General features: G+C 32.3%; 1 protein-coding gene across 2 annotated transcripts in view; it reads right to left on the reverse strand.

Moving 5' to 3' along the window:
* Nucleotides 1-4,220: 4,220 nt before the first annotated feature.
* CALCRL (calcitonin receptor like receptor) overlaps nt 4,221-17,964 on the reverse strand; it is a 103,719-nt gene continuing 89,975 nt past the window's right edge. For both annotated transcript variants that reach the window (XM_003823512.5, XM_003823511.5), the window contains 3 exons: nt 11,482-11,700; nt 11,288-11,329; nt 4,221-6,072 (listed from right to left, as the gene is read on the reverse strand). In XM_003823512.5, coding sequence (XP_003823560.3) covers nt 5,857-6,072; nt 11,288-11,329; nt 11,482-11,700 — 477 coding nt within the window. In that variant the 3' untranslated portion in view covers nt 4,221-5,856. The remainder of the gene's footprint in view (nt 6,073-11,287; nt 11,330-11,481; nt 11,701-17,964) is intronic.

Consider the following 17,964-nt stretch of genomic DNA (forward strand, 5'->3'; position numbering starts at 1 on the left):
GAATGCTAGAGATTACAACAAATTTTAGGGACTTTGGGGAAAAAGAAATATATTCAAATTTATAGACATAGCAGATGAAATCTGATAGACTTCTTGTGCATAGTTTATTACTGTCAAAGATAGCAAATAATATAGGCTTTCAAAAATCCAATTCAATATTCCGTTTTAAAACTTCCAGGCAGAAGTTAAATTTGTAACCATAGTGGTTGCTCAGTACTTTATAGTTAACAAATTAGGTAAATTAGATGAAATGGACAAATTTCCAGAAGAAAACAAACTACTGAAACTGGCTCAAGAAGAAATAGACAATCTAAATAGACCTGTATTAAGTAAAGATTAAATCAGTAACTAGACAACTACCTATATCTGGCTAGGGCCTAGATAGCTTCACCACTGAATTTATTAAAGAAGAATTAATACCAGTTATTCACAAATTCTTGCAAACCTGGAAGAGAAGGGACTACTTTCCATAATTTTCTAAGAAGTCAGTATTACTCTAATATCAAAACTACACAAATCTCAGCACTTTTGGAGGCCAAAGCTGATGGGTCAGTTGAGGCCAGCAGTTCAAGACCAGCCTGGCCAAAATGGTGAAATCCTGTCTCTACTAAATATATATGTATATATTTATATTATATATTTATATTTATAGTATATATACTATAGTATATATTTAGTATATTCTGCAAGAGATCCAGAATAGCAAAAACAATTGTGAAAAAGAAGAATAAAACAGAATTCATACTTTCTGATTTCAAACTCACTACAAACAAAGGTAATAATGACAGTGTGGTTTGAGCACAAGGACAGACATATATATATATATGAAATAGAATTTTAAAATAAACCCATCAATCTATGGCTGATTGCTTTTTGATAAGGATGCCAAGACCTTTCAATGGGGAAAATGGTCTTTTCAACAAATGATCCTAGAACAAATAGCCACATTCAAAAATATATGAAGCTAGACCCTTACCTCACACCACATACAAAAATTAACTCAAAATGGATCAATGACCTATAATTTTCTATAAATTTCTTAGAAGATTTTATAGGAGTAAATCTTCATGATTTTGAATTTGGCTAAGGATTCTTAGATGTGACACTAAAAGCATGAGCAACAAAAGAAAAAAATATACTTAATAAATGTTACCTTTTATGCATCAAAGGACACAATTAAGAAAGGGACAAGACAATTCACAGAATGGGAGAAAGTATTTGCAAATTATCTGAAAAGAGACCTATACATATATATTTGCAGATACGTGTGTGTGAGTGTGTGAGACTATATATATATACATATTGATATATATATATATAAATAATGAAAAGACAACCAAATTAATAATGGACCAATAATCTGAATAAATATTCCTCCAAAAAAGATTACACATAGCCAATAGATGCTTGACATCTTTAACCATCAGAGAAATGAAAATTAAACTACCAGGTACCATTTCACATCCATTAGGATGTCTAAAATAAAAAAGACAGGTAATAACAAGTGTTGAGAAAAATGGAGAATTCAGAACCCTTCATACACTGCTGGTGGGAATGTAAAATGATCTGGCTGTTTTGCAAATGTCCTGAAAAGAAATGAAAACTTTTGTACAAACGAAAACTTGCAAACAAATGTTTATAGGTATATTATTTATAATAACCAAAAGGTAAAAGCAAAACAAACATATCCATCAACAGACAAATGAATAAATAAAATGTGGTATGTTCACCCGATGGAATAAAAGGAAACATTGATACATGCCAAAACATGAATGAATTTTAAAAACATAAGTGAAATCATTTAGTCACAAAAGGTCACATACTATATGATTACAATCATATGAAAGTCTAGAATAGGGAAATCTGTTGAGACAGAATGTAAATTAGTGATGTTTATAGCTGAAATGAAAGTAGAGATAGAGGGATAGAGAAGTGATGGCTAAAGGATACACTGTTTCTTCTCAAGGTCATAAAAATATAATGAAATTGGTGATGGTAGCATGTCTCTATGGATGTATTAAAATATACTCTACTAATATACTAAAAACTGCTTTGAATATGAAGTATTATATGATATGTCAAGTATATCTCAATGAAGCTGTTAAAAAGTGCACTATGGTTCTAGATTTGTAAAACCAACTTGAGGAGGTCTATATTGTAATTAACACTCTCATGTACCTATCTCAACAATAGGCCAAACCTTATTAAACTAGCAATATTTTTAATCAAGAATATTCTTTCTTTGAGATTAGTATAATCACAAGGAGGAGAGATTATAAGAAAAAAACGCAAGTGTTTTAAATGGGCATTTTTTCCAGAAAACAGAAAATGATGTACATTATTATTGATCATAAAAATAAAAATTAGTTATTAAGTGGAATGCAACTGATTATTGCCCTAAGGATAGAGTGGTTTTGCACTTATTTATAAATTTATTTCAACATTTTTAATATTCTCATATAAGTGTGATATTTTGAATTCTCCTTTGAATTTTTGTAACATCTTACTTGTTCCTTCATTAATTAATGAGTTAAACAAAATCTTTGAAACATTTTCATTTTATATTTGTGTGAAAGCCATGAATATGCTCTCTTTAAAAATTACCTTTAAATACTTATTTTTCTTTCTAATATTTAAACAAAACTACAAAATGAAATATAGTAGATAAAGGAGATGAATTTCTGAACATTTTCTTATTTTGAGACATCCTTTTTCTTCTTTCAGCATAAGAAGGAGTTTGCATCCATTGTAGTATAGTTGGATTTTTTTAGTTTGAAAAACAAATCATGACTTTTTCTTAATTGGTTTATTGAATTCATTTACTGGTTTACTGAAGACTTTAAAGAGGGCAAAAGAGATATTTTGTTAAGAGATTTGTTAATTTTGAGAAGTATCCCATTGATTACTGTAAGAATTATGTTTATAAATTAGATTATTTGGCACTCTAGTAAATATCAATGAAAATAAACTTTAACTCATAACTTTAATATTTTCATACAATCAAAAAATAGAGATATACTCTAGGCATAACATAAATTGTTATAATTGATCAGAATATCTTGAATATATTTTTACAGATAACTAGTGGTTTCTACTAGCAGATTAAAACCAAGAGAAAATTAAAAGTAAGTTCACATTTAAAAAAATTTATAAGCAATAAATACAGCACTACAGCCACCACTAATTCTATATAAATTGGATTACATTTAAACAAACACTGCATTCCAGAATGAATATTTTATGAATAAATGCATTGGAAATTAACTTTAGGAAATAAAATGACAAATTAGAATTTAGAAAATTAAAATATGACTTTCACAAGTAATCACAGTAAAATGCAGATCTACATTTTAAAAGCTAGAAATTCCCCCAAATTTATTTTTTTGACAGCAAAGAAGTTTGCTTTAAAAAAAAGTGTCAGATTTACTTTGCTTTATGAGTATGATACAAAGATATTAAGTAGCATTTAGCTTTTGAGAAATCTAACATTTAAAACTATTCTAAAAATATATGGGTACAAAACTAACAGTGATTAATCATGAATGACTGCTACGCCTCAAGACTGTACAACAGACAAACCCTGGCTATAAAATAAATCTGATCTATAATTAATATTATAAAAGCACAACAAAAATACTTGAAAATTACATGTTCATTTTAATATAATCTCTGATCATTCAACATTTTTTACTGTCACTTCTACTGTCAAGATGGTTGAGAGTTGACAGTTTGTCTAGAAGAAGGCTGATATATGTCAACATGGTCAGCAAAGGATTTAAATATGGGTCTTTGAATAATAAATAGCTAATAATTGAGTTTATTAAAATGAATTTTTGTATAATTTAGGCAGTTGAAGGTCCAGAACAGCCTGCGTTCCTTTCTATGGCAGCTTGCTATGAAATTCATGTTTAAAACAAAACAATACTTTTTCATGCATAGATAAATTATAAATGTATTGACCAGACCATTCTATATGTTAATTCTTACGAATTTAGATAATTTGTCTTAGCAATTTGAAATAAGTTCTGAACTCACCATCTATTGACATATTGACAGCTTAAGAAACAACTTATGATGAGTAATTTGTTTCATCCATTTTAATCAGATTGACACACTTAAAAAACAGATACCCATGACTTTTCCCAAAATTGACTTTTACTAATTGAAGTCATTCTTGTTCTTTAGAGATTTCAGCGGAAAATGACATTAGAGAAACTGAATCCCATGCAAATTTCACTTTAATTCATTAGCAAGGTTTTCTTCTATCTTTATTTAATAAAGTCTGACAATAATTCAGTAAGATCTGACAATAATTTTTTCTCAATGATATATTCAAGTATTTCCCTGATTTGTATTATATACAGTAGCTCTATTAAAATATTAAAGCATTGTATATGGTATATATTGTATCCTTCTAGTTTTTTATATTTATTGAATAACCTGTGACATTTCCAAAGCTATATATCTTCACATAGTAAAAGTCAGTAAAGTAATATTTTAATGGGGTAAAATCTATAAAAGTAGCAGATTGGTATTTATCACAGTAGTTGTTTAAAATTTCTGGATTAGAATGTGAGTTCATTGTCAAAATGAAAAAAGAAATATGTCAAACACACCTATTATTTAGGTATGAGTTATCAAAACAAATATATTCAATAAAATAGTGACCTTGTGTTTTTAAAATAAATATATCTTATGATAGATGTTTCTGTTCTCTTAGTTCTCAAACAGACTTCTGATGCTGGCATCTGGTTGTCTTTAAAATATTTACCAAATATAGCATTCCAGACTCTATTTTATTTAAAAAATCAGCCCAGATACAGTATCAGATATTAACATACACACATTGTTGCATTATATATTTGCTTTAAAAATTACGTAGGTTGTATGTATTTGATTTGAGACTATAAAATAAAATAATGGAGTATTTACAAGCTCATTTTTCACAATTTCTTTTTACAAAATTCCAAGAAAATAAGAAATCCTTCATTGATTTTCTTTATATAAAATGATTGCTAATTTGTTTATACAGTAGAAATGGAAGGAACAAAATTTATATTTACAGCTAGGAATTCCCTCCCACTGTTTGGTAAGACAGGAAGAAGTTGACAAGGTGTTTTGTAGCATCAACTAAGATGTTTTCCTAATGATACAGAAGTAGGATTGCATATTACACATCCTGTTCATCCAGTTTCCACAATGGATATGCCACAAGATATAACTGATGTGTCAGCAAATAAGTAGATCATAACAATTGTACTCAGTTGCTTTTCATAGAGAAAAGAAAGCCAGCAGGGATAATTCACTTCTGGTATTGTCCATTTGAGAGGGTAGTTACCAAAAGGACTACAGCACTCTGGGCAAAAAAAAAGTCAGCTGCCCCAATCAAGATGGGATAAAGAGTTTTAAAACTAAAAGCTAATTTTCCCTTCATGTTTATAGGCCTTAGCTAGGTCTCTTGGGGCAATAAGGGTAGAATCATGCCCAACATGTATGTTTACTTTTACAGCCATTTGTTTGTGAATTCATGCAATGGTGTGCTGGAACTGGCTTACACCAGCTCAGAAAAGTTGATTGTGCTTTTCTCCAATTCCACACTTGGTGATGTCAGGTTAGTAGCGTCACATCAGGCATAGTGGGAGCATTTACTGACAAACATTACAAACCAGGATTTCTTTTTTCCCACATAGAGCTGGATGTTACACTCTTATCAACACACTACTAATTTCATGTGAGGCTCTTCTTTATGACATTCAAAAAGTCATTTAATATTGAAGTCTTCTGGCTACAGAGTCATGGGTCCAAGTCCTTGAGTTAGGAGAAGCACAAAACAGTGAGACAACCATCCTTCTATTTTCAATTATATAAATTTTCTGGTTTTAAGAGAACATTTTCAATATCATGGATGCTTTTGCCATTTAAGTGTTCACTAGGACAGTCATGACTATAACCTGGACCATCACTGATTGTTGACACTGTGTAAGACGCACTACGAAGAGCTTCTGAGTTGGAAAAGCTGTTTCCAAATTGGATTTTGTATTGATTCCAGTTTCTTCTCAGAATTGCTTGAACCTATCAATCAAAAGGAAAACAGAAAGAACAAGAACAACCCATTAATTGAAATGAAGACATTGTTTTTGAAGCACAATTAAATAGGTCTTGGAGAAGAGCTTTTTTAAAAAAAGTTATGTTAATTAGTGAATAATATAGCTTCATTTTCTTAATTTAAAAAATTAAGTGTACCATCTTCACATTAGGAAATGTATTACAATTACATTGTACTTTACATTCCATTAATATTTTTCATGGCATGTTTTGTCTTCAAAGCTTTTATAATGCATATGTATTTATTGTTGCCAAACAAATAGGTAATCTGGACCCCCATTTACAAGATTTCATGTACAACATTGAGTTTTATATTAATGTCTTTATTAATAGAATGAGAAGACAATTCGTGACAGGATAAGCGAAAGATACACAAAAGAAAAGAAGTTAGGATACGAAGAATACAAATCAGCAGCAGCAGCAGCAGGGCAGTAGCAGCAACCTTTGTTTTTGAGTGATTCCCATATGCCAGAAATTGTGCTACATTCTAAAAAAGGGAGCATGATATTTGTCTTCATGGAGCTTACTACATAGAGGAAAGAAAAGTGTTGAACAAATAATTATAAATCTGGTGAATATTGTGAAAAATAAATTTAGGAATGTAACCACTCCATTTTTATATATTTGAATCCTCTTCTGATGAATAAATTTGCAGTTTAATGACTTCCTTCCCCTCTGTTTGAAGCTAGAGATCAGGGGTAGGTGGGTCCTATACAGTAAAATATTGGTCATAATGGAATGTAAGGCACAAGAGTGAATTTTCTTCATTGTCAGTCAACAGGCACAAATGAGAATATTTAAATACATCTCTAGCTCAAGTACCTTGAGGACTTTTCCGTGTCTGATGAGTGAGCACACTGGCTTGGAGCAGCCTGCTTTTAGGTTATGAATGTGTTAGCCAAATCCTTGTGACCCGATCTATATCTGCCCAGAGTGGGTTTGCTTTGAATGGTCTTCCCCAAGCTCTCTATTGCTCTTTGGCTCTTTCAGTGCTTTTCCAAAGGGAATCTGAGCATCTCACAGCAATTTTCTGGTAATTCATTTTCTACGTACTGAAGTATAATTGTTTAACTTTCTACTACTTATATAGAATTCCTCAACTTTCTCTTCACTATATCCATGTATACAAATCAATATTAAATCTTTAAAAAGGGCTTACTTCTCTCTTGTTATTTCCTAGTCTAATGGATTAAAACACACACACACACACACACATACACACACACACACACAAAACCTCAATTCCTCCAATTACAAACATTCTATAGAAAATAGGTGTTCCAGGATGTCTGCAGCTTTACAGGATACTTCAGAGTTCCTGTTAAAGTATCTTATAGTCTGTCACTTAAAATAAACCCAAAGTTTTATTGTCTCATTTCATGTAGGAAAAAAGAAGGAGCAAATATAAAGCCAACAATGTGTTTAGGTAAAATTAAATGAGGTATTAAAATTATCAGTTAATTTCACTCTACTATATAGTTCAAAAATTATATAATTAAAATGAAATAACTTCGTATTGAAAGTTACATTATGATGAAGTTCAGTAACTTCAGGCCTTTCAAGCTCAATTAAAAAAATATATGGTAACCATATCTGAAGAAAACAATTTATATTCATGTAAATATGCTTTGAAAATAAAAGCATTTATAAGGCAACAAATTTATTTATCTTGCAAAAATTAAACTTTCCTCTCAATTTAGTAATATAATTCTAAATCCTCCATATAAAATATCTAAATTAAGATAATTTAAAAATAACATCTGCATATGTAACAACCTCAAGATCATGAGCAAACTACAAATTGAATGGCTTCAGATTGTGAATTTTAAATACATATTCAGAGATTCAAAATAAAAATGACCATTGACCAATTATCTAGATACATCTGATGAGAAATATTTTTGATCCTTATTTTTTGTTTCATAAACTTCTCCTCATTTTGTTACTAAATGCTGAATTGGTTGAGTACATAATCAATATAGTTTCTGGTTGAGGGGAAGTGGCATATAGCTTTGTATAAAAAATTCTATATAAAGTATGAGAAAAAGCTGACAGGAAGTAATATCTTAGCTGTGAGTCTAGTACTTATAGTCTTAAAAAGGAAAGCTTAAATTCAATTTGGAAGGAAAATGGCTATTGAAATATATGACTGTTTGCTCTTAAAATATCTACTTTGATTAAGGTCATCACTCTATTTCTTCCTTGCAGCTAAATCATCAGAAAAACCATAGAAAGCCAATTTCATGAACAGTGAGGTCTTACTATAGTTAAAAATAAACCTAATTAAAGATCCACAGGCCTTGTAGACTTGTTTGTTTATGTTATTTGCTCTAAGGATGTTACATTTTTCTTCTGCTTCCTCTAATACAATATCACACCTGTTAAATACGACATTAAAGCAGCTACTCTTAATAAACTTTTAATGAGAAAAAATCAGTGGGAGCAAATTTCCATTGTAAGGGAAGATAGCTGGGTGTTATTAAAGATATGAATGTTTTTATTGTTTTATGCATGACCATGTATAAGTAGTAAGGCAAATGTTTAGAATGTAACATTACAACTTTATATACCCATTAACACCCAATAAGGAACTAACTTTATACTCCTTAATGGGAATCAATTTAAAATATTTACGAAACTTTTATAAAAATTCTACGTAGTTCTCATTAAAGAATTTGGGTATAATTGTTCTCAACAAAACTTTTTGCTCATCTTATGGAATATCTACCCTCAGGTGTTGTTAAATATAATCTTCTGATGACTAGAGTCCCTAGTTTATGATCACAGTGCACATTTTTGTCTGAGGGCACTAGGGATAAAGTGAAAGTAATCCAAGCACTTGTCAAGCCACATTTATTTAACTAGTGAGAAATGCTAATAGCAAGATATTGGCTAAAAAGTACATAAAAGATGGGAAAGAAAAAAGCACAAATATTAAGCTAAAGGCAGGCATTTGACCTAATGTGGAAAACAAGAAGGAAACTAAGCCTGAGCAAATGATTTTAAGAAGTACATGACATAGTTGGAACAAAATGAATTTGGCAGTTGTTTCTTCATGTTATGAGAGTGGGAAAAAGTAAGAGGCATTGAGACAAAAAGGGAGGGATCATAGTATTTCTTAAGAAGAGAAATGAATCATACTGAAACAGGGATTGTATCTCCAGAGATGAAGAAAAGGAACAGATATTAGAAATGCTGTGAGGAACTGAAAGATTTGGCAACAACCTAACTCAAACATTTTGTATTATTGTAATTTTCCAATGTCAAAATTTTCTCAATTTTAGGACATGGCAGAAGATCAAGGTTCTGTGTCCCTTTTGTTTACACAGATCGAGTGTAACAGGAGTGTTAGGCATTACTTTAGATATTCCCTGGGCACTCTTTCTAAATAAAAGAGCCAATTTGGGATTTTGATCCAAAATGATTAATGTTCCTGTTTGCACATGTATTTTTGAAAATAAGTGATTTGACAAATCAAATAATAAGTATACTGAGAATCTCATGAAGTGGGGCATGGTGCTAAAAACTTTATCTTTCTTAGCTTGTATTTATTTTTCTGAGACCTGTGTAGAGAACTTGCTTTAATTTCCCTTTAAGAAAGATAGACACAGGCTCCTGAAATTTGCCAGCATTTGCCAAAATATCACAGCCAAGATGAAAAGTAGCATCTTTGGTGATTAAATGCATTGCTGTGTTTATTCTACACTGCTTCCTATTACAAAATATTTTACTAGTGAGTGTGTTTTGAATATTTAAAAATTAGTTCATAGAATTAAAATCTGTTTCTGTAGATACAGAGGTCTACCTTTCCTATTTCATGCATGTTCTTTAGCATGTTGTCCATATCACTCTCATCTATATTTAATTATTACATCCTATACAAGTAGCATTTAGGGTTGTCTAATTCAGTGTATATAACATTAAATTTATAGAGGTATATAATAAAATCTATTTGAATTTTACTATCAAACAAATGATTTATCTATTTTTTGTAACTGCATTCTCTGTCTATGCTTCTCTGATTTCAGAAAAAGTTGCTCTTGTCTTCTGTATAGCAGAAGAATTATGGAAGTACCACTTAAATGTATGAAATATAGTCTACAATGTGTGGCAATTCTACACCTCATTACAAATAAATAAATATAGATAAATAATAATAATATAAATAAATACGTGTTGAACTTGAGATATATTTTAATTAAAAACTAAACATTGAGTTTTATTATATGTCAAGATGAGGAAGTAAAAATATTACTTAAGCAAGTGCAAATAACATGTTATAGTTTTTCATGATGTGTGCATGATTTCCAATGTTCATTTGTTTCATAGGAATGGTTGTCATAGGTTATACCAACTGGTCCCATGTGTTCCCCATCTGAAGCTTTATGATAAGCTTCACATTATCAAGTGTCTGTGTCTCACTCAGCTGCTGTCTGGATTTCTAAACTTTGTTCAATTTTGCCAAAATCCTCCTACAGGTTAAATTGTGTCGAGCAGATTAAAAACATATAAAGAGCTAAGTCAATAGAGCTCAGATTACTGAGCTATAACACATTTGTATGCATAAGAAATATGTTACCAGCTTTCAAAATGCCTGAAACTTCCCAAGTAGGAAACGCATGGATAAAAATCTAGAAGTACTGAAGAGTACATGGTCATGTTATGAATTAGAGCATTCTCTTCTAAATTTCCTAACCCATTGAATTTCTTCCCTGTATAACCAAGAGTTTAATTTTTAAAATCCTTTCGTATTTGCCATAAAGTTGTTTCCATAGGCTACATTGTAAGACAGGCAAAAAAGAGAAAGAGGGAAAATGAGATGATCCTATTTCTTATTTCCTATTAGAGTGTATGTTCTATGAGATTTGGGATTGCCTGGCACTGTATCTGGGGAAAAGCTCAGACTTAATGGGACTCAAAGGTATCTCAAAAGATTAGATGAATAGCATTTGAAATATTTTTAAGTGAGGTTGACTTTTCCCTGGCTTTGAACTCCAATATGACCTGAGCATTTGAGAAGGAGAGTTAAACCTATGGTAAGAGATTCTATGGTTCTTTCCCTGATGGAAACAGAATTTAACATGGTTGTTCCTGGGGAATTTATAATTTTATCTCATTTAAATACATGGATAGATAGACAGTAAATATAAAATAATAGAAGGAATAAAATCAATTATCATACCTCTCCATTAAAGAAGCAGAAAATGGTAGAGACCAAAAGACCCTGTAAAAGAAAAATAGAATGATCTGAATCCAAATGGAAAGATACATGTATTTGTAACCAAATAGCTGTACAAGTAGTCAGGAGTAAACCAAAGCTATATGTATATTTAATACCAAACTTCTCAAGCTGCCTTCTTATCAAGAATGCCATACCTGGAAGTGCATAAGGATGTGCATGATGTAGTCATATACCTCCTCTGCAATCTTTCCTTCAGGTCGCCATGGAATCAGCACAAATTCAATGCCAAGCAATGGCACCAAGATAAGAGTCGCTCTCACAGCTTTCATGTACAGATTGGATTCCGCTTGGTGTGTAACTTTTAACTTGGTGATGAGAACGCGTACAATATTTAACAAGAAAAAAAGATTCACCTAAAAACGAAATAAAATGGCATCTGAAAATCATTTCATATTTAATATTAAGAAGCATTATTCAAGTATCTCCAATTTTATAAATCTTAAGATATTTTTAATGTACAAGAATATTTTTAAAGGGTATTATTGCCTAAGGCATTAATTTATATTTCTGGAATTGTGATTTATCAATTTAACAAGTACATCAATTTTAATAAACAAGTTTTTAAAAAGTAAAATTAAATTATGGTATAATTACTGTGGAACATATTCAGTTGAAGAATATTTCAGTTTTTCTCAGCTCATTTTCACGTGCAATTAAAAAAATCTGTGGTCTAAAAACTAAAGATTTTGAACATTTTCATATCAAAGAAAATAATTGTTTATAGAAAAATGCTAATTTTTAAAGCATCCCCTCTTTATCATGTCCATATGACATACTTTCTAAATGTATATTATACCATAATAACCATTTTCATCTTTCAAACCAAAAACTGTCCTGTTTCTTCTAGTAACAATAATCTTTACAACACCTCTCCAAAATATCACTGTAATCCTCTTTTACTTATGAGGGAACTTTGAACCAGCTGATATTCAACCCCAGTCATTCTAGAGCTAAAATAATTTGACATTCTATAAGACTTCCTGTTAATTACTGTCTGCAATGACATAATATTCACTATTTTTGTGCCTTAACAACTTTCTCGAAGAGACAGTAGTTTCTTTGGATGGGAGACATAAACCTTTGACACTCTAATGTGACTCAGCAAACAGGGTCCTACTGAAACATATTTATTTCTCTTTCTCTCGCATAATACAAGTTTATCTTTCTCTTATTTTCACCCAAGTTAGAGTTTATCTCTTTCTTATTTTCACCCAGTCAATATCTTTTACTTTGGTCCATTTTCTCTATGCCCATTCCTTATGCCTTCCATAGAATCATGAATATTAATTCCAGAAGAGCTCCACAGGGGCTAATGGCTATTCTCTTTTCTTTTTCCTCACCCTTAGTTCTGGCATCTGCCCTTTGTTTAATAATCTTAAATTTTCAATCTATGCACCAAATATAATTTATATCCACACAGTTTAAAAATTGCAAAAAATAGTAGTTTCCCATTTATTATAGAAAAGAATTAACAAAGAGCATGCATTTGCTAAATGGACACATGTGTCATAAAAATAACTGGGCACAAAAATATTCTACCACTATTTTTAGAAAATTTAATAGAACATATGCTTCAAAAATATACAGCTCACTATAATCCTAATGGAAACACATCTATGAAAAGCAATGTTTGCAGACACAGAAATACGATAAAGGCAAAAGCAGAATAAGCCATTTCAACAGGTGTGAGAATGAAATGTGACAAATCAACATGTCAGCTGTTATTCCACTCATCCTAATATATTCCATTCATAAGCATCCATTGCTCTTTAAAAAAAGATAAAAATGCTCTTTTATCTGCTTAATATCAAATATTTTATAATCTTAATACATTAAATCATAAACTATAAAAAGGCAGTAGAAACATTGCAATTTAGATGATCCCAATTATATGAAAATTTTTAAATGCAAAGTGCTTCTCCAAATGGGAAGTCTGATTTAAAATGTGAAACTAGAAACTAGAGTTGACAATAGAGTTAATTATTCTATTAGCTATTTTATAAATAATTGTCTTAGAATGAATTGGATGCTATTTTCCATGCTATGTTTCCACACAACATAGTTTTGAGAATTATAATCCCTTCATCTTACTTTATTTTCTGTAAATATTTCCATTTACTATAAGCAAAAATAAAAGAAGAATTTTAAATTTTAGAAGAACTATGTCTGAATTTCACCCACCCTTGAGCAAAACTAGTTCAGTAGAAAAGAAGAAACCTTTAACTGACATACTCATAAAGTTTACATAGCTAGTAGGCCCATCAGGCTATTTTGATATCACAGTACCATGCTTGGGTCATGACAGGAACTGGGGTAAATCTATACAGTGGCTGTAGGACAGTTTCTGGAAGTCATTCCCAAACAATCACTTAACTATGCACTGAAGTCACCTAAATATCTGTCACTGAACCCAAATTAAATGTATCATCTCTCAACTTCCCCTCAACAGGATCTCAAAAATGCTGTAGTCACTCCAGTACCACCCTGCTCACATGGAAATGTGATGGAGGAAGTCTGAGTGGAATGACTTGTGATTAAAATATCTTATTTATAAAAGTTGTGCAAAAACATATGATAACCATGAGAACAATTACTAGGGCTCTTCTGAGGAGCTTGGAATTGGCCAGGACCAAGAAGGAGCTCTGAAGCTTAAACAAGGACAGAATGATTTATCCGGACAGAAAAATAGGTTCCTAATCTTGTTTTAGGCCAACAAGATGGGAAAGTTTTAGGCAAATAATGTGGATTTTCGTTTCTTTTCTTACTGACCAGCTTGATGGGCTATATTCCTGTATTTCATCCTTACTCTTCTTCCTTAAAGTTTACATGAACAGATGTTTCCAAGGATAGTGTAGATGATGTTACATTTTGCATTTGCTAGGTGCTTTCACTTCCTGAACCTTACTGATTTAGAAGTCTGAATCATGTACCCCTCTGTGCAGCCAGATCTTTTGTAATAAAATATTGTCTTGCATTTGTTCTGGAATCTCCTGGGTAGCCCAAACGATATATTATAATTTCTTCAAGCTCTCCTCAGAGTAGAAGCATGGTATGCAGAAACTACAAGTGAGGAAACTTGGAAGGCATTTTTTCAAGAATTTATAATATTCTATGCACTAACTGTGCCAGATCACTTAACAGAAAGCATCTCATTTAATCCTTATGATACCCTGTGAGGTATATATTCTTATTATTCCATCATTACAGATGAGAAAACAAAGACACAGAGAGGTTAAAAACAAAATAAAACAGAAAACTTGCTCTGAGATGATACACAGGCAGCTGTGGTAGAGCCAGGATTCAGTGCTGACTCTTTTATGCACACAATGCAAAGCCAGGCAGTCTCAGGGTACAACTTAAACACAGTATGTCACTCATGCCCTTAGAATGTAGGAGAAGGAAGGGAGGCAAGTGCCTCTGCCTTTGAAATTTTCACTATAATCTACATTAAGGTATATCAAAAAATGTTATGAAAGTCATAATAAATTCTATAAGAATGGCTTAACAATGATACATTTTGAGAATGGTTTGAACAGTGATCCAACACAACCATATACTAAACTGCAGCTAGCAAATATAGTTAAATAATAGAATATCTGTATTTAAAAAGAGTCTGAAGAGACGAATGAGGAAGCTTTGAATTTTACATGAAAAATATCACATACATACACAAGCATGTATATAAATAACTTGATCGCAGCTGTAAATAAAGTGTATTTGAATAGGAGGAGAGGAAGTCAAATTGTCTGTTTGCAGATGACATAACTGTATATTTAGAAAACCCCATCGACTCAGCCAAAAAACTCCTTAAGCTGATAAGCAACTTTAGCAAAGTCTCAGGATACAAAATCAATGTGCAAAAATCACAAGCATTCCTATACAACAATAATAGACAAACAGAGAGCTAAATCATGAGTCAACTCTCAATCACAAATGCTACAAAGAGAATAAAATATCTAGGAATACAACTTCTAAGGGAAGTGAAGGACCTGGTCTTCAAGGAGAACTACAAACCACTGCCCAAGAAAATAGGAGAGGACACAAACAAATGAAAAAACATTCCATGCTCATACATAGAAGAATCAATATCGTGAAAATGGCCATACTACCCAAAGTAATTTATAGATTCAATGCTATCCCCATCAAGCTACTATTGACTTTCTTCACAGAATTAGGAAAAACTACTTTACGTTTCATATGGAACCAAAAAAAGAGCCTGTATAGCCAAGACTAAGCAATCCTAAACAAAAAGAACAAAGCTGGAGGCGTCATGCTACCTGACTTCAAACCATACTACAAGGCCACATTAGCCAAAACAGCATGGTACTGGTACCAAAACAGATACATAGACCAATTAAACAGAACAGAGGCCTTAGAAATAACACCACACTTCTACAACCATCTGATCTTTCACAAACCTGACGAAAACCAGCAATGGGGAAAGGATTCCCTATAAAATAAATGGTGTTGGGAAAACTGGCTAGCCATATGTAGAAAACTGAAACTGGACCCTTTCTTTATACCTTATACAAAAAATAACTCAAGATGCATGAAAGACTTAAAAGGAAGACCTAAAACCATAAAAACCCTAGAAGAAAAGCGAGGCAATACCATTCAGGACATAGGCATGGGCAAAGACTTCATGACTAAAACACTAAAAGCAATGGCAACAAAAGCCAAAATTGACAAACGGGATCTAATTAAACTAAAGAACTTCTGCACAGCAAAACAATCACCAGAGTGAACAGGCTACCTACAGAATGGGAGAAAATTTTGCAATCTACCCATCTGACAAAGGGCTAATATGCAGAATCTACAAAGAACTTAAACAAATTTACAAGAAATAAACAATCAACCCCATCAAAAAGTGGGCAAATGATATGAACAGGCACCTCTCAAAAGAAGACATTTATGCAGCCAACAAACATATGAAAAAAAGCTAATCGTGACTGGTCATTAGAGAAATGCAAATCAAAACCACAATGAGATACCATCTCACACCAGTTAGAATGGTGATCATTAAAATCTCAGGAAACAACAGATGCTGGAGAGGATGTGGAGAAATAAGAACACTTTTACAATGTTGGTGGGAGTGTAAATTAGTTCAACCATTGTGGAAGACAGTATGGTGACTCCTCAAGGATCTAGAACCAGAAATACCATTTGACCCAGCAATCCCATTACTGGGTATATACCCAAAGGATTATAAATCATTCTACTATAAAGACACATGTACACGTATGTTTTCTTGCAGCACTATTCACAATAGCAAAGACTTGAAACCAAACCAAATGCCCATCAATGATAGACTGGATAAAGAAAATGTGGCATATATACACCATGGAATACTATGCAGCCATAAAAAGAATGAATTCATGTCCTATGCAGGGACGTGGATGAAGCTAGAAATGATCATTCTTAGCAAACTAACACAGGAACAGAAAACCAATCATTGCATGTTCTCACTCATAAGTGGGGTTGAACAATGAGAAAATATGGACATAGGGAGGGGAACATCATACACTGGGGCCTGTCGGGGGGTGGGGGTGAGGGGAGGGATAGCATTAGGAGAAATACATAATGCATGTGGGGCTTAAAACCCAAATGACAGTCCCCAGAGTGTGATGTTCCCCTTCCTGTGTCCATGTATTCTCATTTTTCAATTCCCACCTATGTTGTGGGGTCAGGGGAGGGGGGAGGGATAGCATTGGGAGATATACCTAATGCTAGATGACGAGTTAGTGGGTGCAGCGCACAAGCATGGCACATGTATACATATGTAACTAACCTGCACATTATGCACATGTACCCTAAAACTTAAAGTATAATAATAATAAAAACAACAACAACAATGAAAGAAAAAAAAACCCAAATGACAGGTTGACGGGTGCAGCAAACCACCATGGCACATGCATATCTATGTAACAAACCTGCACGTTCTGCACATGTATCCCAGAACTTAAAGTATAACAACAACAACAAAAAAATGAATAGCAGCTGTAACTAAAATACCACTCCTAAGGACTGTAATTGCACTATGATCTCTAATACTCTCTGAGACAAAGCATGCTAGATTGCTAGTTTGTATTAATTTACTTTCTCATTCAAATAATGTAATACACTTGTAATCCCAGCAGTTGTGGAGGCCACGGCAGAAGGATCACTGCAGCCCAAGAGTTCAAGACCAGCCTGGGCAACATAGTGAGATCCTGTCTCTATAAAAAAAATTTTTAAAAATTATCCAAGCATAGTAGTGTATATGTATAGTCTTAGCTTCTCAAGAGCCTGAGGTGGGAGGATCCCTTAAACCCAGGAGTTGGGCTGCAGTGAGCTGTGATCATTCTACTGCACTCCAGTCTGGGCAACAGAGCAAGACCTTTTTTCAATTAAAATCATAAAAATAATAATAGTGTAATAAAAGCATCAAATGTGACTTCTGTTTTCCTGCAATCACACTAAAATGTCTAATTCATGCACTCACATTAACTGATAATAATTATAATGTAAAATTTGCATAGGTATTTTGTTTTTTCTTATTTGTCACCTCCCACCACCCCCTGCTAGATTCATCCTCTATTCCTCTCTGTGCCACAGGAGGATGATGTCTGTGAACAGCT

This window comes from Pan paniscus, chromosome 13 (genome assembly GCF_029289425.2).
Source record: "Pan paniscus chromosome 13, NHGRI_mPanPan1-v2.0_pri, whole genome shotgun sequence".
In the NCBI taxonomy this organism is placed as follows: Eukaryota; Metazoa; Chordata; class Mammalia; order Primates; family Hominidae; genus Pan; species Pan paniscus.